The sequence below is a fragment of the Callorhinus ursinus genome, unplaced genomic scaffold (assembly GCF_003265705.2).
Source record: "Callorhinus ursinus isolate GAN/ISIS: 27379988/994484 unplaced genomic scaffold, GSC_fseal_2.0 scaffold125, whole genome shotgun sequence".
NCBI classification, from domain to species: Eukaryota; Metazoa; Chordata; class Mammalia; order Carnivora; family Otariidae; genus Callorhinus; species Callorhinus ursinus.
Genome location: NW_027397187.1, coordinates 892,403 through 914,683, shown reverse-complemented (window position 1 = coordinate 914,683; position 22,281 = coordinate 892,403). Strand labels below are relative to the sequence as shown.

Here is a 22,281-nt window from a genome sequence, read left to right as displayed (position 1 = left end):
CCGCCCGGCCAGGGCCCTCGCGGTGCCGCTAGGCGCCGAGTCCGAGTCCGCGTCCACGCGCGCCCGCCGCGCATGCGCGCACCCCCTTGGCCCTCGCGGCGGCCCGTAGCCGTGCGCCTCGTCGAGCCGGCGCCAAGATGGCGGCTCTGACAGGCGGAGGGCGGCCGCGCCGGGGGCCGCGCGGGCCGGAGCGGAGCCGCCGCGGCTGAGCCCCTGGGCCGCCCTCGAGGCAGGCACCCGGCCGCCGGGACCCAGGACATGGTGCGACCCGCGCCGGGCCGCCGCCGTCGCCGCCGCCGCTGAGCTCGCGGGCCGCGCCGGGCTCGACCGTGGGAGCGGGAGGATGCTTTCCGCGCTCAAGAAGCTGGTGGGGTCGGAGCAGGCTCCGGGCCGCGACAAGAATATCCCCGCCGGGCTGCAGTCCATGAACCAGGCGCTGCAGAGGCGCTTCGCCAAAGGGGTGCAGTACAACAGTGAGTGCAGGCCGGGCGCTCAGGGCCCTCCGGGGGGACGTGGGAAGTGGGGTCCGCGGGCGCGGGCCGCGGCGACCGGGACTTGGCAGAGAGCAGGTCGCGGCCCGGGCCCGGAAGCACTGGCGCCCCGTCGCGCCCCCAGGGCCTTGCGGTTTGCGGGTGCATGTGGCAGGGCCTGTTCCTCTCTGTTGAGGATGTGCTGAGCCCCTACCTGTGGCAGGTACTCTGGGGGCGTTCACTTGGGGTCGGGAGTTGATGCTGGGCCGGAGTCGAGGTCCTGGAGGACCCCACGGCCGGAGGGTGGGCGACTCGGCCCATGGCGTTCCCCGCTGTCCGACGGGTCATTCGCGAGGAATACTGGCACGTGTAGAGATCTGCGCGCTTAGTTTGCACGGAAAATTAGCCCGGGCGTTTCCTGGTGCGTCCTGCGGCGCCCTGGGCGGCCCGGATAACCGCGTCTGAGAGTGGTTCTTACATAACGTGGGGATCGCTCCGTGGTCCGTGACGCCTGGGGGTGGTGGGGCTGCCCGTCAACGAGCCACGTGACTGCCCGCCCCGGAGGTCCCGCTGGCCCTGGTGCTCTGAGCCTTGGGATTTTTCTTTATAGACTTTTATTCAGTTCGAAGGGAATATCATCTACGCCACATATTCCTGCCCCACCCACTCCTTTTTTTAAGAAGCATTTGTAAGGGATATATTTGGAAAAAGCTCCAGAAGGCACAAAGACTCTTACTTATTGTAGGAGACTCCTTTTCCCCTGAGGGAAGGAGGAGTTATTTTCAGATGCCCCGAGAGCCCAGGACGTTTCCAGGCCTGTTATAAATTATGTAAATTGTATAGTTCCTGAACACGAACCGTTCTCTTGACCTCTTTTAAGTTTTTCCATCTCGCTGTCCCTTTCCTAGCATTATTTAAAAGCTTTTTATGTTGTTTTCTGCTTTTAAATTGTTCCTTTTCAAGTATTTTCATTTGTTGCTACAAGATTCTGGACTTCTCCCTACCCCTCCCTTTGCTACTTTAAGGGGAGCTTTCTGGTCTCTATGGTGACCTATTTAGACAGTAATGCACAATACTAAGAAACTTGATTGGAAAGATCTCTGTGCAGGTTTAAAAGAGAGCTCGTTTTAGTTGTATTCAAGTCACAATTTTGTATCTGTTTCTCTCACATTCAGAGAAGAGAATGTTAAGTCAAAATACTCATTTGCACAAACCTATAGGATCTACATTTGGATTCCCTCATTTGCTTTTATTACTTATGGTATTATTTTAAACTTAATCCTAGTCTTGTGGAAATCAGAGCTGGAAGCTGTAAATTTTTCACCTTCTGAAAAGAAATTCCTGAGAGGCACATTGCCTAGCCTTGGGTGGTTAAAGAAGGGGGGGGGGTGGCTCAGTAGAATTGTTCCAGAGAAATAAACCCACCCTCAGGTAGTTGGGGGACAAGTTATGATTCCCTAGGACTGCAGGAAAGGGGGTGAGATGGAGAGAAATTGCATTTAGAGGGACTTTGTCTCTGTAGTTGAACAATATGCAACTTTGAAACTTTCTGATTTCCTTTATTTTCCAAAATATCTTACATAGGGGAAACGAGCCAGCAATCTGATGACTATACACTCAGAATTTTTAATGGCAAGAGTTGATGATGTCCAAGTGTAGATGTTGTTTCTTACAGAACCTTGTCCTCTTGGGGCAGACAAGTCATTTCCTTTTAAGTTGCTCTGATAATGAGAAGTGGCTCAGGTCACATGCAAGAGCCCCAGTATACACATCAAATTTAGAATCAAAACCTGAATGAGACATTGGACCATAATTATAGTTTGAAAGTTATTTGCATTCAAAGTGGAAGAAAGAATGTTACTGGACTTGGTCTGTCCTTCCTACCATCACTGGACTCAATTTCTTAGCCCTGTTTGCTGAAGAAGCTTTCCCCACAGCTTTCCAGGTGGGGAAACACCAGTCCTAATGGAACTTGTCAGGAGTGCCCTTGCTCAGGTCTGCATTCCTCACAAAGAATGCTTCCAGACACTGGGACAGCCAGAGTCCTGGCCAGGTGGATCTCAGTGCTAGAATTTAAAAATGAACTTAAGCACTCCTTCACTAACAAACCTTTTGAAAGGTTAATTTCAGGGTAAGAGAGCTTTTCCAGGGCAAGAAGGAAATAGCTTTAAGATTATATCAAGATTCGGGCGCCTGGGTGGCTCAGTCGGTTAAGCGACTGCCTTCGGCTCAGGTCGTGGTCCTGGAGTCCCGGGATCGAGTCCCGCATCGGGCTCCCCGCTCAGCAGGGAGTCTGCTTCTCCCTCTGACCCTCTTCCCTCTCGTGCTCTCTGTCTCTCATTCTCTCTCTCTCAAATAAATAAATAAAATCTTAAAAAAAAAGATTATATCAAGATTCCGTGAACAGACAAGTCATGTTTGAAAAAGAACCAAAGAGAACCTCTAGGAATGAAGAACATGGTCGTGAAAATTAAAAAGTCAACAAACAGGTGAATCAGCATAATAACCAGACTAAAGAGAGAATTGGTGCTAGAAGAGAGATGTGCAGCCCAGAAATGAGCAGATTCCAACACATGCCTGATAGGACTTTGAGACAGAACAGCGAGAACAGGGAAGAAGCAGTATTGGAGGGAATGAAGACTGAGGATTTTGCAGAATTCATAAAATACATGAAACTCCCAAGAAAGTCCAAGTCCAGAGTTTTAAAAACATACATAGCCAGACACATCATTAGAAATTTTCAGAACATCAGGGCACCTGGGTGGCTCAGTCAGTTAAGCGTCTGACTCGTGATTTCGGCTCAGGTCTTGAGATTGAGCCCCATGCCGGGCTCCGTGGCTCAGCTTGAGATTCTCTCTCACCCTCCCTCTGCACTGCGCCCTCTCCCCCACCCCACTTCTGTGCATGATCTCTCTAAAAGAAAGGAACGAAGGAACAACCTACATTCAGAGAGCCAAGCATCCCTCTGAGATGACATGGAAGGTGAGGGTCCTCAGCTTGTTTCCTGCGCTTGGTAAACTCTGGTGCCATACAGAGGAAGACAACACGAGAAGCAGGGTAGCCATCCAGTCCTGTCCGTGAGCACAGATCTAATAACCCAGGGAGAGGTCAGGAAATGAGCACTAGAAAATCATCAGAACATTAATAACAAATCATTGCATTGAGACCAAGTAAGACTACCCCAGGAATGCAAGGATTAACAGAAAATATATATTCTATGCTCTACCGTGGATTAAAGGAGAAAAAGCATTATAATCTCAATAAGTGCAAGAAAAAGATCTGATAAAATTCAACACCTATTCATGATTTACAGAAAATAAAAAGAGAAAACCCACTTCTCTTTTTAAGATTTTATTTTTAAGTATCTCCACACCCAACATGGGGCTCGAACCCATGACTCTGAAATCAAGAGTCACATGCTCCACTGACAGAGCCCTCCAGGCGCCCAGAGGAAACCCACCTCTTAGTAAACTAGGAACAGAGGGAATCTCTTTTACCTTTTTCTACCAAAAGGAGGGTATCTACCAAAACCTGTGTCTGTATGTACTGAGACAGAGGAAGTGTTTCTTTTAAAATCTGGACCAAGGGAAAGACTCCCCACTTAAGTTAAGCTTTTCCATTGGTTTATGGAATTACTCCCAGCGCAAGGAAAAATAAATTAGAAGGGGGGGGGTAGATATATGCTCTTCTTCAGGGAAAAAATTAACATAAAAGATCAAAAATAAGAGTTTCCCTTTGTCAGGACACTTTTAGCTGTAGGAAGCTGACTACTCACAGCGTCTTTACCATAGTGCCCAACCTCTGTTTCTAGCGGTGAGATAGAGCTCGTAACCTGAGCAGCCCTCCCCCTAAAAACCATTTTAAACATTTGAATAAAACATTTAGAAAAACATCAACACATCACTCAGTTCTTGAACTAAGATTGTACGGCTGTTCATTGCGCTTTTCTCAAAAGCAAAGCGAGTGGATATTGGGAGGGAAGCCAGCTCTGAAGCTGCCCTCTCCCTGAGGGCGTCTGCCTGACCCTAGCTATGTGGTAGTTGGGTTGGGGCAGGAAGAAAAACTGAACCCGTTCTAGGAGGGGCGTGGCCCAGGGGATCCCTGCACAAAGCCCAAGTGGGTGACCTCCAAGTGGGTTTTCCTTGAAAACATCAATGTGGTCCCAAAAATCTCAAATGGAGAATTTACATAAGGTCTTCCCAGGTTGTTAGTGCTCCAGACGACAGGCAGAAATATTACAGGGGCCTTCTGATGAATGTGGCTTCAACCCAGACCTTAAAGGAGCCCTGTGGATAAAGTTCCAAGAAACGATGAGCTGCTGGTGGAAGATCAGGAAACACTCAGTAAACGAAGCACCCAGAGCAGGATCCTGCAGCTACAGCAAACATCAGACCCTGGCCTCTGAAAGCGTCAGGTTTCACAGAACATAAAGTCGGTACACAGTCAATAATAACGTAACAACTTGGAGTGGTGGCAGATGGTAGTGACCCTTAGGGTGGTGAACATCCTATGATGTATATAAATGTCAAATTAGTGTGTTGTACACCTAAAACTAACATACCATATGTCAGCTCTACTTCAATGAAAAATAAAGTCGGTGTGTATAATATGTTCAAAGAAATAAAAGAGGTTTGTAAATATAAGTAGGAATTTGAAGACTATACAAAAAGGACAAGTAGATTTGAAAAGGAACCTGCTTCCGGAAAGCTAAGCTAAGAAAAGGTAAGAAACTGCAACCGTGAAATAAGAACATAACGCTATAACAAGTAATATCCAGAGAGTAAAAAGATAGTGCAGTTCCTGACCTGTTCTCAGGATGGCCTGGGGACTGGTGCTCTGGATTTGTCCTGCCCTCAGCCTGGCCAGGGGTCTTCTGGGGGTAGGAGCCTGCCACACCCTGGGGGTAAGCTGCACGTGGTCTGTCCCGCTGATCCTCACTGAACGAGGGACAGAGACCCAGTGTCGGGGGACTCCCCTAAACAGGCATGCTTCCTGCAGGATGCTCAGGTTCATGACAGGGACCCGGGACATCCCCAGAGCTGAGCTGACAGCACAGACATGCCCTGACCTTTCTCCCAGGTTCTCCTAGGTGTTTGGCTTCTGGCTGGAATCGAGTCTAGATTGCCCGGACCTTGAGGGCAGTGGCTTGTTGTGTCCTATCTGGTGACACGATAAAGTAGGTGATGTTTCGAGTGAAGAACAGCTGGCATGTCCCAAAGACTAAAGCTGGGACTGGGGGAGCGTGGGATGGATGAGGAGGTTGATGCGGTGACCTAGTGTCACAGGAGGGGTAGTGAGTGTTCAAGAAGAGGGGCTCTGGAGCACTTGGGGGTGCAAGGAGGGAAAAGCCGGATGGCCAGGGGGACCAGACCAGGGCTCTAGGGCAGCTCCTCGGTGTCCTCGCCCAGCCCCAGGGTGTGAAGCACCGTCCCCCATCCACAGGGCTACTCCAGGCACCTGCCCTGGGTCCAGGAGCGTGGCAGGTCCCTCCCACAGGCTGCCCATCCACATGTCTTCTCAAGCCGGAACCTTCCCAGGGGTCCAGTCCATCACCACGGCCGTCAGCTTTGCTCCCATTCTCACCTCTGCCCCTCTGGCTCTGTGTGGCGTTCCTGACTGCTCTTCATCTTTCTAGAACAAACCAGACCATGGCACTCTTAAACTGAACGCGGCAGGAGCCCGTCTTCCTGCATGGTGCTGCGGGATTTGGCCCCTGCCTGCCCAGAGTCCACACACTCAGCTGCCTGTGGGCTTGGTCACCACCGCGTGTGCGCATCTAATTCACAGGCCGCTCCGTAAATACGTGTGCAGCAAGTAAAACAATCCTGGCTGTGTGCTTTCACCCCACCTGGGGGCCTTGAAAACGGTGGCACTCTGCAAAATTGTGTGCTAAAAATACCAGGGCTCTGAAAAAGTAGGTTAAGAGCAAGTTACAGAAATCTAGAGAGCTGCCTGAGGAGAACGTCAGCCGCCCCCCGACCCCTCCTGCAGCCTGACCCTGGCCCTGTGAGTCAGGGGTCCCCAGGACGTCCAGCTCCAGGGGAGACCACTTTCTTGCAGGTGCAAAGTCTGAGCAGGCTATGACTCCGTCAGCCTGGGGGGAAACGCCTTCAGGGCTCTCCTCTGTGGAACGGGGGAGAGCCGAGGGCCAGGCTGGGGCCGCGACCCCTCGGGGGTCTCCCAGCAGCCCACCCCCAGCACCCAGCTCTTCCCCGCTCACCAGCCAAACAGGCCGTGCTCTGTGTGGAAGCAAATGTGTGTGGCATGTGGACTCCATCGATGGAGTTCGAGTTTGCCGCTGGTTTGATTTGCTTCCCTGCTCTGTCCTTTTCCCCCCAGTGAAGATAGTGATCCGAGGAGACAGGAACACGGGCAAGACTGCGCTGTGGCACCGGCTCCAGGGCAAGAAGTTTGTGGAGGAGTACATCCCCACGCAGGAGATCCAGGTCACCAGCATCCACTGGAACTACAAAAGTGAGGGCAGGGTGCGGGCCAGGGGACGGGGCGGGCCAGAGGCGGGGTCAGAGCGCAGGCACGGTGCCCCTTGCGGGGTGGGGGCTTTGATGGATCCTCGCTAGGCCTGGTTCCCTAGAGACCCTTCACCGGCGTCCCCAGCCGTGGTGTCATCATGGAAACCCTGTAGATGTGAGGGGGCCTCCTTGAGCAGAGGCGCTGTCATGGGGGCACTCACTAGAGCTGCTCCTGGGTGGCCCTGAAACTCCCCTTGCCACGGGCACTGCTGCAGAGAAACAGACAAGGCAGTGGTGGGGGCTCCGCATAGGGAGCTGTGTCAAACACCCGCTCTCAATTCTAGAGACCCCCAAAGGGCAAAAAGTTTCAGGTTGAACACAGGAGACATCTGTGGGAGCCGGTAGCTGATGCTCCCCACTGCACCGGCACTGGGCACACATGTGTTCCACCAGCAGGAGGGACCCCTCAGTCTCTTTGAGCCCCAGTGCTTTCCCCTCTGCAAGATCGCCTGATGGACAGAACATGCCTCGCCTTGCAGCCCCACAGGCAGCAGACAGTTGCTTTGCATGTTTAGAAACCATGAAAGTAAAAGTCCTTTGAACCATTTCCAACATTCCTTTTTACTGACAAAAATATAGTTGTGAACAGGACACGTGGGGCCTGTAGAAGTTGTGACTCCCACTGAGTGATGACCTAGCCTCATCCCAGGACAGCTGCACGGCCCGGCGTCACCCCAGCTCACCAGCCTTAGGGCCGCAGCCCTGGCACTCCTTCCCGGTTGGGGTGAAGCTGGTAGTGGAAGCCTGCTCTTATGCCCCTCAGCTTGAAGGCCAGTGCACAGCAGTGCCCCACCTGTCCCCTTTCCCTTCGGAATCGTGGGGATGGAGGGGTGAGCCCACTATCCTTGCACTTGGGCCAACCACCAGGAGATATGGCATAGAACCTGGGCCCAGACGGGCCATTCACAGGGTCCTGGCACCCATCCCAGGTGGAGAACTGCCAAAGAGGGGCTAAGAGTCTCCCCTCTGTGGAGAACAAGCAGAGCATGAAAGACAAGTAGTTCTGAGAAAGCCTGGTGGTGAGCCATCCCCATGGCCTGTGCAAGCGCCCACCTCCCAGCAGGGGCCTGTGCCAGGTCAGCTCCACCAAAAGCTTCAGTAGAAGCTCAGTGTTGAGCAGCCGGCTGGAGAGGGCCAACATCCCATGGAACAAAGTTGAGGCTGGTCGCTGGATAAGAGTCAGGCCAGAGCATGGTCAGGCCCATTGAGGCCTGCCCCTGCACCCAGAGTTCTGCTCCCCAGCTGCCCCAGCACCCAGAGCCTGCTCTCCAGGTGCACCTGCACCCAGAGTCTGCTCCCCAGCTGCCCCAGCACCCAGAGTCTGCTCCCCAGGTGCACCTGCAGAGGGGACCCTAGCTATATGGACCTGGCAGGGGACAAGCCCGCCCCAGGGACATTTGCAGGAAATGGGGAGCATGTCAGCTGAGGACAAGCCGGGGTCGTTCAGTGCAGCCCGAGCAGAAGCCTAAAACAGCGAGGAGCCTTGCTGCCCTTCGGGGAAGGAGGCAGCAGCTGGTGCAACGGCCGTGGGTGGGAGTGGGGTGTCCTTGGTGAAGGTGCTGAGCGAGGAGCCCGAGGTGTCCTGGTGGGGGACCCACACTGGAAGAATAGGAACACACAGCAACACCTGGACGGCCCCTAAGAGCCCAAGTGTGACCAGAAAGAAGGTTGAAGGTCATGTTGGACACTAATCTTCATGTCTTCCCCTACTTTAGCCACTGATGATATCGTGAAAGTTGAAGTCTGGGACGTAGTTGACAAAGGTAAGTCACATCTTTTCATCATGAGTACTTTTTCCTGATGCTTTATTCCTTCTGTGAACAGAAGTCCTCCTCGCCCCCCCCCCCCCCCCCCAGCCATAGCCACTCCGTCGGCACATCCTTATGCGGCTCGCGTCCGGCATCGCACGCATGCAAGTCTCTGCGTTCTCCTCAGACTCCGGGTGGACGAGGAGCAGCCCGGGGCTGCAGGAGGTCTGGGCCTTAGAGCAGCTCCCTCCTGCATCTGGGGTGGACGGGGCGGGACGCCCAGCAGTGACCCGTCGGGACTGCAGCCTTTGCTGTTGAAATGCGCATTTCACCCACTGAGGCAGCACATGGTAGTGGGGGGCAGACACTGGTGGCAGAGCTGGGGGGGGGGCTCCATGCCCAGAGGCCCGCATGGGCTGTTCCAGGAGCCCCTCCTGCAGTGCCCCCGCGCCCAGAGCTGAGCGCCAGCTTGTTGGCTTCCGAAGCTGCCACCCCTTGGGGGTACATGCCCACCTGACTGCTCCGCTTGGGCACCGCCGGCTGGGTGTCTCTGCTCTCCCAGGGAAGCGCTTGAGCTATCGGGGCCCCAAACCTCTGGGGCCGTACCCATGTGCACCTGGCGGTCAGGGGCAGACATGGGCCCCCTTCGGCACCCTCTTATTTCCTCCTCACTCTCAGGCCTTGAGCCCGTGTCCCTCCCTGGTGCCAGTGCCCTGTGCGGCCCGTGTGCTGCTGAGTGTGGTCTGACCTCTGACCTGGGAGGCTTACCACAACTGCACGTGTCCTCCAGTGAGAAAGGAGACTGTGGTTTCTGGTGCAGAATGTGCCCACCCGTCTCCTCTCACCCTGTTCTCAGGAGGTGCGTTTAGGTTCCCGGGACTGATTCAGCTGGTATAGGACAGCCCGAGGGCGAGCAGGAGCACCAAGCAGGAACTGCTGCCCGCCAGGATGCCTTCAACCCTGCTGGGCTTATATGGGCCTTGTGCTTCCAGACCTGGGCCGACAGCGTGTCTGTGCACGTGTTTGGAAGGCAGCCCTGTGCGGCGTGGTCACCGTTGTAGATTTGAGGGAAAGTCTCCACACCCTGGGGGCTCCCCTCCTGAAACACTGCCCGCTCCTTCCTGGCCTCAGCCCCATCGGTTTGGGGTGGGATACAGGTTTCCAGAGTGGAGTCCATATTTGGGGGGACAGGGCCCCTTCTGGTCAGCAAGTTACATTGTCACTGGTGGGAACTGCCCCGTGGTGCAGAGGAGATAGGGTTCCACTCCACGGATCATGGGTGTGCCCTGCTTCCTGCCTGTGGAAGGCACAGAACCCGCACACCACATTCAGGGACGGCTGGGGCAGGGATGCCTTGGCTGTTCATGGTGTCCCACGAGGCGCGAGAGGTCCAGGGACAGGGTGGCAGCGCAGGCAAAGGTCCTAGGCTTGTGTGTGGGTGCGCAGCATCTCCACAGCTCCGTGCTACCTGGTCCCCTGGGTGAGAAGGAAAAGCCCCCTCCCCACCGCTCCAGCTGCTTGCCTCTTGGGCAGGGTCTGAGCAGCATGCACAACAGCAGAGGGCATCGAGTTTGAGAGGCCGAGATCCTGGTGGAGAGCAGGAGAAGGGGTCACAGAGGCGAGGCCCGGCGAGTCTTGGAGCAGGGCCCAGAAACTGCTTGTCGGGGTGCCCCCAAGAAGAGAGGGCCCTGGGGAGCAGCCTCGCCTCCCCCAGGCAGCGGTAGCTCCCCGAGACTGTGGGTGGTGCTGCACGCGCCACCATGTGACCAGCTTCTGCTGCCCTGGGGCAGCCCCGAAGGCGGTGAGAGGGTCAGAAAGAAGCTGTGGAAACTGGCAGCAGTCGGGTTTTTGATAAACGAACCCAGTTTGTTGCGGGGAGGAGAGAGCTTTCCTAGTTCGCCCAGGCCGTTCCTCAGACTGAGGGGCCGGAAATTCCCAGGGTGACAGACAGCCCCTCCTCCCTTAGAGCTATCTCAGAACTAAAGGGGAGGGAGCACCAGTGGTTTGGAGCCCTCTGGTACTCAGGAGCCACTAGGGCCAGCTCTGGCGCCCTGTGCTGCTCAGGGCCTCAGCCCAGCCCGGGCAGCTCCGCGGCAGCACCTGAGAGACTGGGCTGGGCTGGCCTGTGCCAGCCGACAGTGCCCTTTCAGGGCTGGGACCTCGGCCAGCCCAGGGAGGAAGTGCCGGAGCTGGAACCAGAGCCTGGGTGGCCATTAGGGCTGTCTTGCTCAGCAGCCCGCTGAGCCCTGCCGGGCACCTTCCAGTCGGGGCCTCTCTCCTGGCTAGGTCGGGGCCGCTATAGCTACAGGGGGGTCTCAGTGGGGTTGGGGCTGCTTCCTGCCACCAGTGGGGTTCCAGTGCCACCTGTGAGGGCCGGGGCCCCTAGTCTGACAAGTATGGCCTTGCTGGAGGTGGGGGCTGGCGTGGGGGTGGGACATGGGGAGAAGTGTTCCTCCCTGGGGCCACAATTCCCCCTGTAACTGTCATCTGTCTTCTAACAAGGGAAGTGCAGGCGGCGAGGTGATGGCTTGAAGGTGGAGAACGACCCCCAGGAGGTGGGTGAGCCGCATCCCCCCATGAGGCCCAGCATTCCAGGTGGGGGTCGGGACCCTCCCTGGGAGCCCAGTTGGACTAGCCGGCCCCACTCCTCATGGGCCCCTGTGTTGTCCACAGGGGTATTTTGGGATGGCTGGGCTTGCCTGAGCTGTTAGTGGTGACACCTGCCAGGCCCCACGAGAGGAGCGTCACCTGAGAGGTATTTAGGTGCACTGGCCAAATTCTGTGGCCCCAGGCACACACGGGCATGAGTATGGCTCTGAATGGGCTCTCCCGGCAGCCATCGTCCTTGACACAAAGAAGTCAGGGGCAGACAGGCACCCCTTCCGTTCCAGGGAAGCTTTCTCCCCATTGTTTTCCAGGGACCCTGCTCTCTGTCCTCCTGCCTGTGGATGGTCAGTCTCAGGGCGGTGGGCAGCCTCTTGCTCCCCTTTAGGGCAGGAAGATTGGGTAACGGCCTGGTTCAGGTCTGTCTGGCTCTTCATAGGATGCTTTGCTACTGCCCCACAGTGCAGCCACACCTCTCTGTGTGCTCTAGAAGGTTCTGTGCCAGCATCTTCCTCAGGCCTGGAACACATCACGCGCGGTAGGGCACTAGCTGCTCCAGCGCTCCTGTCTGGGTGCTAGAAGGTCCCTGAGGCTCACGAGGAAGATGCTGTTGGCTAGTGGAGCAGGCCCTAAATCAGGGGCAGAGTAGATGTGGCCCCAGAGCCTGAACCGTTTACTACTAGACCCTTCTAGGCAGTTTTCCCCCCACTCTTGATGATCTCCTTTACATGTTTTTTTCCCAAATGAAGACTGTGCTTTTCAGCCATCCCAGGAGACAGGGCTCACAACTGTGGGAGCCTGCCCCGAGCACCATCTCATGCCGGTTGTGCCCCGTCCCTAGGCAGAGTCCGAGATGGCCCTGGACGCTGAGTTCCTGGACGTGTACAAGAACTGTAATGGGGTGGTCATGATGTTCGACATCACCAAGCAGTGGTAAGGGGGTGCTGGCTGGAAATAGCCCTCAAGGCTCCTAGTACCACGCCACCTGGAGAGCCACCCCTGGGGGTCCAACAGGTTGTAGTTATACCAGCAGCTCAGTCACATGGAGGCCATGACTGGCCGTCTCCGGGCATGTCCATGAGCACAGACAGGGAGCATGTGGAGGGCGGGCTGGAGTGGGACAGCGCAGGGGCGAGGCATGCACCTTCCACGGCCCCATAGCCCTTCCTGGAAGTACCATGCAACATTTGGCAGAATCAAATGGCCATTTGTTTGGGGTTCCCTAAGACACCCCTGACATTCTCTTATTCACTAAGGAGATGCAGAGGAGCTAAGATCCCAGCAAAAGACTACAGAGGGAGGTGCAGGGGTGAGCCTGGGGGCGGCCCAGCGCCAGCTCCCAAGGGGCCCCTCCTCATGGAGTCACATGGGCAACATGACACATGTGAAGTGCTGTCTTCCAGGGCAGATGGGGACCCTCAATTCCCCAGGCCTGCCAGGTGACTGTTGGTGGAGAACACCAGGAGCCCCAGCCCGACAGCCGCCTGGGGCCCGACAGCTGCCTCGGGCCAGCCTTCCCACAGGCCTCTCCAAGAACGACAGGCTCGGTCCTGCCCTGAGGACGCTGTTCGGTGCGCTGCCGGAAGTCTTACAAAATGCAGAAGGAGGAACTGAGCAGCCTTTGTAGAAATGGCCTGTGGGGTCTTCACTCCATTTTCACTCACTGTTTTTAGAGTTGTTTTATGATTCTTGCATATGTAGTACACGTTCACCATAGCAAACTCAGACGTCAGATGCTGGTGCTGGTGTCATTGGTGGGATCCAGCCAGGTTTCCCCAGGGTGTTCCACACGCAGACCTCTGTCTTCAGAGCTCTGGGATCTTACTACAGGTCTGTGTGGATGCTGCTTTGATCGGAGAATACATTCACGCACAGGGATCAGACAGGGATCCGACAGGGCCTCCCGCCAGCCCTTCTGGCGCACGGGATGCACTCCTGGGTGCCTCCCATCGTGGACCACCCACTAGCACATGCATGGGAGGCCCCGGGGTGGCAGCAGGCGGAGCATCAAAAATGTGCCAAGCAGGGTGGGGCGGCCCTTGGGGCGCAGACGTGCCCGTGCAAGAGGCAGCCACGCCGCGCCCCCCCCCCCCCGGGGGTAAACACCAGGTGGCAGCAGGACCAGCGTTTCTCCCATGTAAGCTGCAGTGGTCCCTTCCGCCCAGGGGGTTAGAGGTAGCTTTCCCTGCATGGAATCTGGTACGGACACTCTTAGCGGCCACTCCACTTCGGCAGGCCCCCACTAAAGCCCCGTAGCCTTTGCTGAAAGGCAGGAGGCCCACATGGGGGAGCCGTGGGAGGCCCGCTGGGAGGCATACCTGGGCTGCAGGGGGCAGAGCAGGCGCTGGCAGATGGGGGTCTGCCCGCTGGTGCTCAGAGCCTGGGCCGGTTCTCAGAGGCCCGGGACCTGCTCCAGCAGCACACTCCCTGCAGGTGGCGCCACTCTGTCCAGGTTTTTGCTGTGGCCAAGGAAAGCAGCTGCACTGACCCCTCGTGGGTCAGATGGCATTTGCAGTGGATGGTGCGGGCCAGAACAAGGCCTGAGTGCACTGGGCCCCGCGGGGCAGAGGAAATGCTAGAGACTGTGCAGGAGGGCAGACACCCCTGGCCCTTTGTTATCGTTCCCAGTAACCGCGTGTAAGTCAGAACTAACGTCCGGTTTGCCGTGTGGGCGTGTGGGTCTGCCGTTCCCGTTGGCAGTCTCGGGTCGGAGGCACATTACTCCTCCCCTCACACATCATCTGGGAGCCCCAGCCATGGGCCACAGGCCTGGGGAGCGAGGCCCTGACACTGCAGAAGCGACCCCTCGGAGACCCCACAGACAGGGTGCGAACACAGCTCGCCAAAGGGATCCCCCAGGGAGGGAGCTGGAGAGAAAACAAGAGAAGCAAGGGCTGTTCTATAGGGTGCGGGCACACGGCCCTCATGCTCTGTGGGCACTCAGGGTTCTGGGCCCCGGACACGCAACGGGTTGGGGTGGGGGGTCTCGAGGTTGACGCTAAGGAGGTTTCTCCTCTCCTGTGCCCCCTAAGGACCTTCAACTACATCCTGCGGGAGCTTCCCAAGGTGCCGACCCACGTGCCAGTGTGCGTGCTGGGGAACTACCGCGACATGGGCGAGCACCGAGTCATCCTGCCTGATGATGTGCGCGACTTCATCGACCATCTGGACAGGTGGGTGGAGCAGCCCACGCCGGGGATGCACCCCGCCCTCCCCAGCCCCGGCGGTCCCTAGGCCAGGAGCCAAGCCATGGCAAGAGGACCTGGGACTGAGGACGGCAGAACCAAGGGTTGGCAGCTGCCTTCCTGGCACACAGCAGGCCTGCGGGGGGAGGGGGTAGGCACTCCGTCCTTCTCTGAGGCCGGGGGTCGGGCTGATGCAGCAAGGCCCCCTCCTCTGGGCACGAGCCCAGGCTGGGTGTCGCCTGCTGGGCCCTCAGGTGTGGGCCCTGGGAACATGGAGGCACTGGCTCCAGCCAGGGGGGTGGGCACGGGCATCAAAGACAGCCTGGCCCAGGTGTGGCCATTGGCCCAGAGGGGCTGCGCCCTGCTGCCCACCACCAGCCGCCTCAGCCTTCAGAGCCATTCCATTCTTTTTGCAAACAGGCCTCCAGGCTCCTCGTACTTCCGCTACGCCGAGTCCTCCATGAAGAACAGCTTTGGCCTAAAGTACCTTCACAAATTCTTCAATATCCCGTTTCTGCAGCTTCAGGTGAGCCCCGCCTATAGGGTGCAGCAAGTGGCACTGGGTTCTTCAGGGGCCGCTCTGGTGCAGGGAGAAGACCGCCGTCAGGACTTAGTGTGCTGGTGCTGGCGGCCCCAGCATGGCCCGCTCCATCCCCTCCCCTCTGCTGGGCTAGCCTGAGACCCAGGCCTTTCTAGAACTTTCACAGAGCTACAGGAGAACGCAGGGATCCTTCAGATGCCCCTGTCAGGCCGTTTCTGACCAACAGGGCAGGAACTGGAGGTGTAGACGAGTGGTTGCCTCGGGCCCGCACCGACTCTGCTGAGGTGCCCTGTGCCGGTCCCTCTTCCCCATGGGAGCAGTCGGCTGCCTCCCCCCCCCGCCCGGTTTGTAGCTGCAGGGAGAGCCTAGCCAGGTCCCACCCCCTCCTGGTGCCAAGGGCTCCTGGGCCCCTCACTCCATTTCCCCTGATGCCAGCCTCTGGGGTTTCCACTATGCTTCTCTCCAAACCACAGAAGCAGTGTCGGTGCGCTGACTGACGCAAGGCTGTCGCCCCGGGTGTCCCTCACAGGCCCGGCCCCACCTCACCTGGAGCATTCTGCTGAGCCTGCTCTGGGCTGTGAGAGCGTCTCAGGGAGCCCCATCCAGGGGTCACATCGTAGTGGGGGCATGCAGCATCTTGTCGGGATGCTAGCCTGTGGCCCCTCTGCAGCCAGGTGGCTGCCATTCTTTCTCCAAACTGTGTGGGCCTGCTCGGTAGAGTGGTGGTCTTTCCTCTCCTGGCTTTTTCTATTTGGAGGGAAACGAGGGCCCCACAGACAGGGTGCTCACTTGGTCTCACTTGGAAGGAAGGCTGGTATGAGCAGACTCCGCAGCGGGGTCAGCTGCCCCTGCAGCCTGCCGTTTCCCTCAGGACCCTGCGTGTCATGTGCATCCCTCTTACAGATCCCTGTAGCTTCTCATCCACGTGCGACAGGCACACAGATCTTGAGGGAGACACTCCGTGTTTCCTGTGCCTGGCGCACGTGGAAGGGCCGAGGACTGGCCCCGAGATGGCGTGTGCCAGAGCTCAGAGTGTGGAAGGACAGGGCGGAAAGCCTGGTGTTGGGCATGTTGGAGCCACTCCGGCTTCTGGGGGCACGTGTGTGGCCGGGGCACTGTCTCTCTGGGCGTTGCTCACAGCACTGACCATGCCCTCGGAGCCACACTGAGCTGCTTGGGTGTCCTGCTCGCTGCGGTGTCCTCTGTCAAGGGCTGGCTGAGTGGGGACACAAGGCTGAGGGGTTCTCTGCTCCCTCCTCTAGAGAGAGACCCTGCTCCGGCAGCTGGAGACGAACCAGCTGGACGTGGACGCCACGCTGGAAGAGCTGTCCGTGCAGCAGGAGACCGAGGACCAGAACTACGACATGTACGTCCGCCCGGGGGCTGCCCCTGGACATTAGCCCGCAAGCAGGCTCTGCGGGAGGGCCTGCACCCTGAGGGCCAGCCTCCCTACACGTGCCTCCAGCTTAGGTCTGTGCCAAGCCCGACAGCAGCGCAGAGTGCCTCCCTCCTGGGCGGACCTGACAGCCTGAGTGGGTCGTATCGCTCCGAAAAACCCGAGTCATTCCAGCCTCGGATGTGGCCACAGGCAGGGACCAGAGTGTGGGCAGGACAGTGGTCCTCACTGTGAGGTCATCCAGCAGCCCTTTCCATTCTCTGTAGCAGGGAGCTTGCGGACTAATGGCCAGTAGAGCACGTGCTCGTCTGGAACAGGCAGCTTGAATTGGACGTGGAGCCCCCTCCCCTGGGCTCCTCTGGACACTCCCTGGGGCCCACAGAGCACATTGGGGCTGGGCCTTTTCAAATTGGCCTCACTGGAACCCAGGGGGCTCCAAGCTGATGGGTGTGACCAGGGCCCTGCTGACCGCCCGTTTGCTAGAGATGGTCACTGTGCGGGATGCCACTGACCCAGGACAAGTGTCCACCCAAGGCCCTGCTGAGACTGGCCACCCTCGTGTTTTCTGGCGCAGGCTGCCATGGTTGGAGGTCAGTTTCCCAGACAGTAGAGTAGGTCTTCGGAGAGCTCCTTGACCTTGGGAGGGGCTTGTGGTGCTGAAGACTGGGGGCTAGGAACAGAACCTTCCAGTCCTTGGTAGCAGAGGGAGGGAGGTTCCTGGCTGCAGCTGTGCACGGCCAACCACAGAGCCACGTGGGTGGTGAGCAGCCCTCGGGCAGGCCCAGCCACCGCCTGGGGGGCTCTGGTGGCCACCCCCCACAGCTCCTGGGAGAGGCCCTTGCTTTCAGGAATGGGTGACCCTGAACTACCCCTAAACACAGGTGTTTCTGTTTTGTTTGGTTCCCACAGAAAGCCCCTAAATGTCACAGTTGCCTGTGCCCATGTCATGGGCATGCTGCTCCCCCAGCAGGTGTCTGTCCCCACAGGGACTCACAGGAGGGCCTTTGGGTCTCCCTGGAGTCGGATCCATGTGTTGGTCCTGGAACTAGCCAGAGTGGTTCTGGGGGAATGAGTGCTTGTGCCCCTAGGCTGGTCCTCCAGGAGGGAGCCGCAGCCTGGTAAGCGGCGGCCCTTGCCGTGGAGCCCATCCTGGGGTTGACTGGCTTCTCCGAGCTCCTCTGACCGAGAGCTTCGGTACCCGGCACTACCCAGCGTGTTGCCCCCCTGGGGAGATGGCAGCCGGAGCCTCTCCTCCACACGCGCCCCTCAGCCAGCCCTGGGACCAGGCTGCCCGAGGAAGGCGGCACCGCTGGGGGCTTGGCACTGACGTGTCCGTGACCTAGAACACGTGTGCCAGGCCAAAGACTTGGGCTTCACCCTCAGCCTTTCCATCCTCCTTCCTCCACCCCTAAATCCCGACTTGGAGGTGCAGGTGGCCAGCCCAGACGCACCCTTGTCGGTCGCCAGGTAACAGGGCCGCTCTCCGTTGTAGACCTTCTGTCGGAAAGCCTGCCTCAGAAGGGGAAGGCGTTGCCACAGGCTGGTGGCATCACCGGCCTCAGCCCATGGACAGTGGGGCTCGTCACTGAGGTTCCGTTGATTTGGAGCCCCCGGTTTGGGCTGCTCCCTATCTTGGAGGTTTAGGGCCTTCCCCGTAGCAGGTCCTGTGCCTGCTGATGGGTGTGGGTGAGGAGCCGCCAAGCCTGCCTGTCGGCACTCGCCAACCCCTTCCCTGGCAGGATGCTGGGCTTGATGCTAGGGTGTGAGGGCCGATGAGCCCGAGGACCAGGACACTGCTGTCACCCTCATCTCAGGGGAGGAGACCTGGGGGGCAGGCAGACTGCTCACCACCTGTTCTGTACCCCCAGCTTCCTCGAGCTGATGGAGGCACGCAGCCGTGGCCACGCGTCCCCACTGGCAGCCGACGGGCAGAGCCCATCCTCAGGCTCCCAGTCTCCAGTGGTGCCTCCCAGCGCTGTGTCCACAGGGAGCTCCAGCCCCAGCACACCCCAGCCAGCCCCACAGCTGCCCCTCCACACCCCCTCAGCCAGCCCCTGTCCCCCACCCCCCACAGAGGCCCCACTGCCCCCTGCAGCCCCTGCCCCACGGCGCAGCATCATCTCGAGGCTGTTTGGGACCTCGCCAGCTGCCGAGGCAGCCCCTTCACCCCCAGGTGAGCCCCGGGAGCAGAGCAGGTGGGTGTGTGTGGGTGGCCCTAGTGGTGGAGCACTGGCCCCATGAACTTGCAGACCGGGACAGGCAGCCCCACAGCCCAGTCACATGGGTACAGCCCAGGATAGGCCTGGTGGGGACGGGCGTTGGACAAGTGGAAACTGGCCTCTCCTGTCCACAGAGCCAGCCCCAGCTGCAGAGGCCCCAACCAAAGTCCAGAACGTGGAGGATTTCATTCCCGAAGAAGGCCTTGACCACAGCTTTCTGGATGACACAGTGCCCCAGAAGGATGAGAAGAAAGTCGGAGCCAAGGTCCTACAAGACAGTGACAGGTAGGGGCAGAGGCCAGGCGGGCCCTCAGTCTTCCTCCAGCCTCCCCCAGCCCTGGGGTGAGCTGAGGGGGGCACGCCCTGCCAGTTCAGCAGCATCTCAGAGGGAAGGGCTCCGTGAAGCCCTGCGCCCCAGGAATCCTGCTCAGACCAGCCGTCAGGCCACTGCGTTGCTGATGTGGGCTGGGCCTCAGGCTCCAGGAGCTCCCTGCCCACAGAGAGGGAGCAGGGCGAGTGAGGCTGGCCTGACCCTGCATGTTGGTGCCCATGACCCACCATCAGCACCTTCTTGGGCAGAAACCACTGAGAGCGTGGGCACTGGCAGGAGAAGCCCAGGGCCTCCCCGGGACGTTGGGCAGACAGAGCAATTCAGGCCTGGCCTCCCACCCCAGCTGCTCACCCCGCATCATCAGCTCCTGGGCCTCTCCTGCACGTGCTTCCCTGCACCGCACTGAACCCAGGTCAGACCCACCAGTCCCCAGCATCCCTGGGTCCCTCCAGTCCAGGCTCCTCCCCCAGTACCAGAAACACCCCCAGCCCACCCACGCCCACGCCCTGCACCCCACCACCATGCAGGAGGGCGCCCACTTCACACAGCGACAGCAGGCCCCACCGTGGCTTCTGGCTGCGTGCTGGCATCTCCGCCCCTCTCCTTGGCCCCCACCTCACACCCCTGCCCCCCCGCTGGCCTGCACCACTGCCATACCACACACAGCAGTGGGTTCCCTTGCAGACCGCCCCTGCCGCAGGTCCCCTGTTGTCTGTCCTCCCACAAGTGTTGAGTGCCAAGGGTAGACCAGCCTCTCCGTCAGTGCCCACGCCATGCACAGAGAGGACCTCTGGTGCCTGTGGGTGCCAGGGGTCTGGAGCTCAGGGTGGGAAGCTGGGCTCTCTGTACCGCCCTGCTAACCTCTGACCACCCTGCCTGTCCCCCCTCTGCAGCGATGGGGAGGCCCCAGGTGGGAACCCGCTGGTGGCAGGTTTCCAGGATGATGTGGACGTTGAAGATAAGCCGCCCAGCAGGCCCCGACTGCCCCTGGGCCCCAGGGAAGACGTGACTTCTTCCAGTGAGGAGGAAGCAGAGGGGGTGGCGGTGCACCCCAGGGCCACTGTCCTGGTCCCCGAGAAGTGCTCTGAGCCAGAGACCAAACGGTATGTGGACGGGACCCGCCCCAGGCGTGGGGGCGGCCGAGAGCCCCCTGACCTTTTCTTGTCCCAAAGGCCCTCCACAAAGGCCGCGAGGCTGCGCAGGGGTGCGGCTCCCAGGGCTGTGGAGTCCCGCCGGCCAGGCGTCCGCAAGTCCCCCACCGAGGACCCCTCTGGAGGGCATGAGGAGGGCAAGGACCAGCAGGCAGCGTCGTCAGAGAGTGACCCTGAAGGGCCCATCGCCGCCCAGATGCTCTCCTTTGTCATGGACGACCCCGACTTTGAGAGCGACTCGGACCCTCAGCGGAGAGCGGTGAGAAGGGGACTTGGCGCCCACTCAGCTTGGAAGCCCTGGGGACAGTCTCGGGCGGGAATGGCAGGAAGGAGAAAGCGCCTGGCGACATCCTCCTGGGGCAGGAGCCTCAGATCACTGTGTGGCCCCAGGGAGGGGCTGCAGCGTCCCGGCCCCCACATTGGTCCCTGCTGGCCACCCTGACTCCAGGTTGGGTGGCAGGGCCTTTCGAGGTGGCTTGTCACCTGCCTGAGACATGCAGGAGCCCTCCCACAGGGGTCACATGATGGGGAGGACGCTGGCCGCCCAACCTGCTGGCTCCTTCTCCAGGATGAGTTCCCAGTGCGAGAGGACCTCTCTGACGAGACAGACGAGCATGCTGGTCCTGCCCAGCCACCCCCACCCCCCAAGCCGCCTGTGTCCTCCTTCAGACTGAAGAATGACTCGGACCTCTTCGGGTTGGGACTGGCGGAAACGGGCCGCAAGGAGATCAGCGATGAAGGTAGTTCGGGGGCCCGGGTGAGCTGGGGGTCATGGGGTACATGCCAGGACCATGTTGGAAGGATGGGCGGCAGGGGGCACCTGGCTGAGTGTCTGCACAGGTGGCATTTGATGGCCTGGCAGGGTGGCTGCGAGCAGCATGCACTTCAAGTCCCGCCACCCCTGGGAAAAGTCGCATGGTTGGTAGGCCTGTGGAGCTCTCATGGTGCCTTGTGGCCCGGGGCAGCTGCACAGCTCCCTGTCCCTACCCTCCATCCTCGGCCCCCTGAGCCCAGCGCCAACTAGCAATGTCCCGTGAGACGTGTCCCAGAAGTTCCTTGTCCCCAAAATGGAGAGGAAAGGACCCTCCCAGGCTCGTGCTGGGATTGAAGTGTGCCTGCCCGTCAGCAGGTGTGTGCTCTGGCTCCGCTCGGGTCTCAGTGCACCTGCCCGGCCGCGCCAGCCACCCAGGCGCCCCCTCCGCATACCGGCTGGGGAGCCGCAGGCCCATGCTCTGCCTTCTCTGCAGGTAAGGAGGGCAAGCCTCCCACGAAAGAGAAGAAGAAGAAGAAGAAGAAAGGCAAAGAGGTAGGCACCCTGCCTCCCACCTCCCAGGTGCCTGCCGGGCAGTTTGGGGTCCTGGGGCCCCCACGACCGGAGCTGCCCTCTTCCCAGGAGGAAGAAAGGGCCGCGAAGAAAAAGGGCAAGCCTAAGAAGAGCAGAGACAAGGAGGAAGGCAGGCAGGAGCGGCGGCGGCGGCCCAGGGCTACAGAGAGCACCGCTGTGGACGAGCTGGAGGCCTTCCTGGGGGGCGCAGCGCCGGGGGGCCACCTCCGCGGGGGCGGGGACTACGAGGAGCTGTAGGCCTAGCCCCGCCCCCCCGCCGGGGTGGGGACGCGCCGCGGGCCCCCTCCTGGCCCCTGGGGCTGCGGGGGCCACGCTGCAGGGAGTGGGCCAGCGGGCGGTGGGCGGGGCTCTGCAGGCCGCCGGCCCCCAGCGCTTCTCAGGGATGGGACTGAGGCCCAGGAGGCCGCGAGGCTGTTTACAGGGCGGGGCACGTCCTCGTCACCGGCCTGGCTCCTGCTTGCCCCCAGCCCGCTGCACTCGCTCTCCCAGGCCCCCCCGCACGTGGGTGGGCTCCGCTTCCTGCCCCTTCTGGCATGGGGGGGGCACACCCCCCGGCAGCACCGGCGCCTTCCCCAGGCTAGGGTCCAGCTTTGCACCTGCGCTGGGCTTGCTGCCAGCCAGGCCAGGGGGGTCCTCAGACACTGTTTCCTCTCGTTCTCCTTCAACACTCCGACCATAAAGCTCTCCTGTTTTACTGTGTGTCTGTGTGCGCTTCTCCCTGTGCGCAGCTCCGCCCCAGCCCCATCTGTCCCAGGTCACAG

General features: G+C 59.5%; 1 protein-coding gene across 2 annotated transcripts; it reads left to right on the top strand.

Annotated features, from left to right (window-relative positions):
- Positions 1–124: 124 nt before the first annotated feature.
- Positions 125–22,219, top strand: RABL6 (RAB, member RAS oncogene family like 6). 2 transcript variants are annotated; one of them, XM_025864840.2, is made up of 15 exons: positions 127–473; positions 6,810–6,944; positions 8,716–8,763; positions 11,251–11,303; positions 12,194–12,285; positions 14,385–14,525; positions 14,958–15,063; positions 16,341–16,444; positions 18,343–18,647; positions 18,828–18,978; positions 19,918–20,127; positions 20,197–20,434; positions 20,744–20,915; positions 21,423–21,481; positions 21,569–22,219. In XM_025864840.2, the coding sequence occupies exons 1-15, from the start codon at positions 344–346 to the stop codon at positions 21,755–21,757; spliced, it is 2,133 nt and encodes a 710-aa protein (XP_025720625.1). In that variant the 5' UTR covers positions 127–343; the 3' UTR covers positions 21,758–22,219. The 2 variants fall into 2 exon arrangements, with proteins under 2 accessions (XP_073746130.1, XP_025720625.1); XM_073890029.1 differs by having other exon boundaries at positions 125–473; positions 21,423–22,219.
- The last annotated feature ends 62 nt before the right edge of the window (positions 22,220–22,281 follow it).

Excerpts from the sequence above, each read along its gene's own strand:
- RABL6 (XM_073890029.1), top strand. The coding sequence starts at position 344 with ATGCTTTCCGCGCTCAAGAAGCTGGTGGGGTCGGAGCAGGCTCCGGGC. Across the intron at positions 11,304-12,193 it reads TGGAGAACGACCCCCAGGAG|GCAGAGTCCGAGATGGCCCT; the intron begins GTGGGTGAGCCG and ends CCCCGTCCCTAG. Across the intron at positions 20,128-20,196 it reads TCTGAGCCAGAGACCAAACG|GCCCTCCACAAAGGCCGCGA; the intron begins GTATGTGGACGG and ends CTTGTCCCAAAG.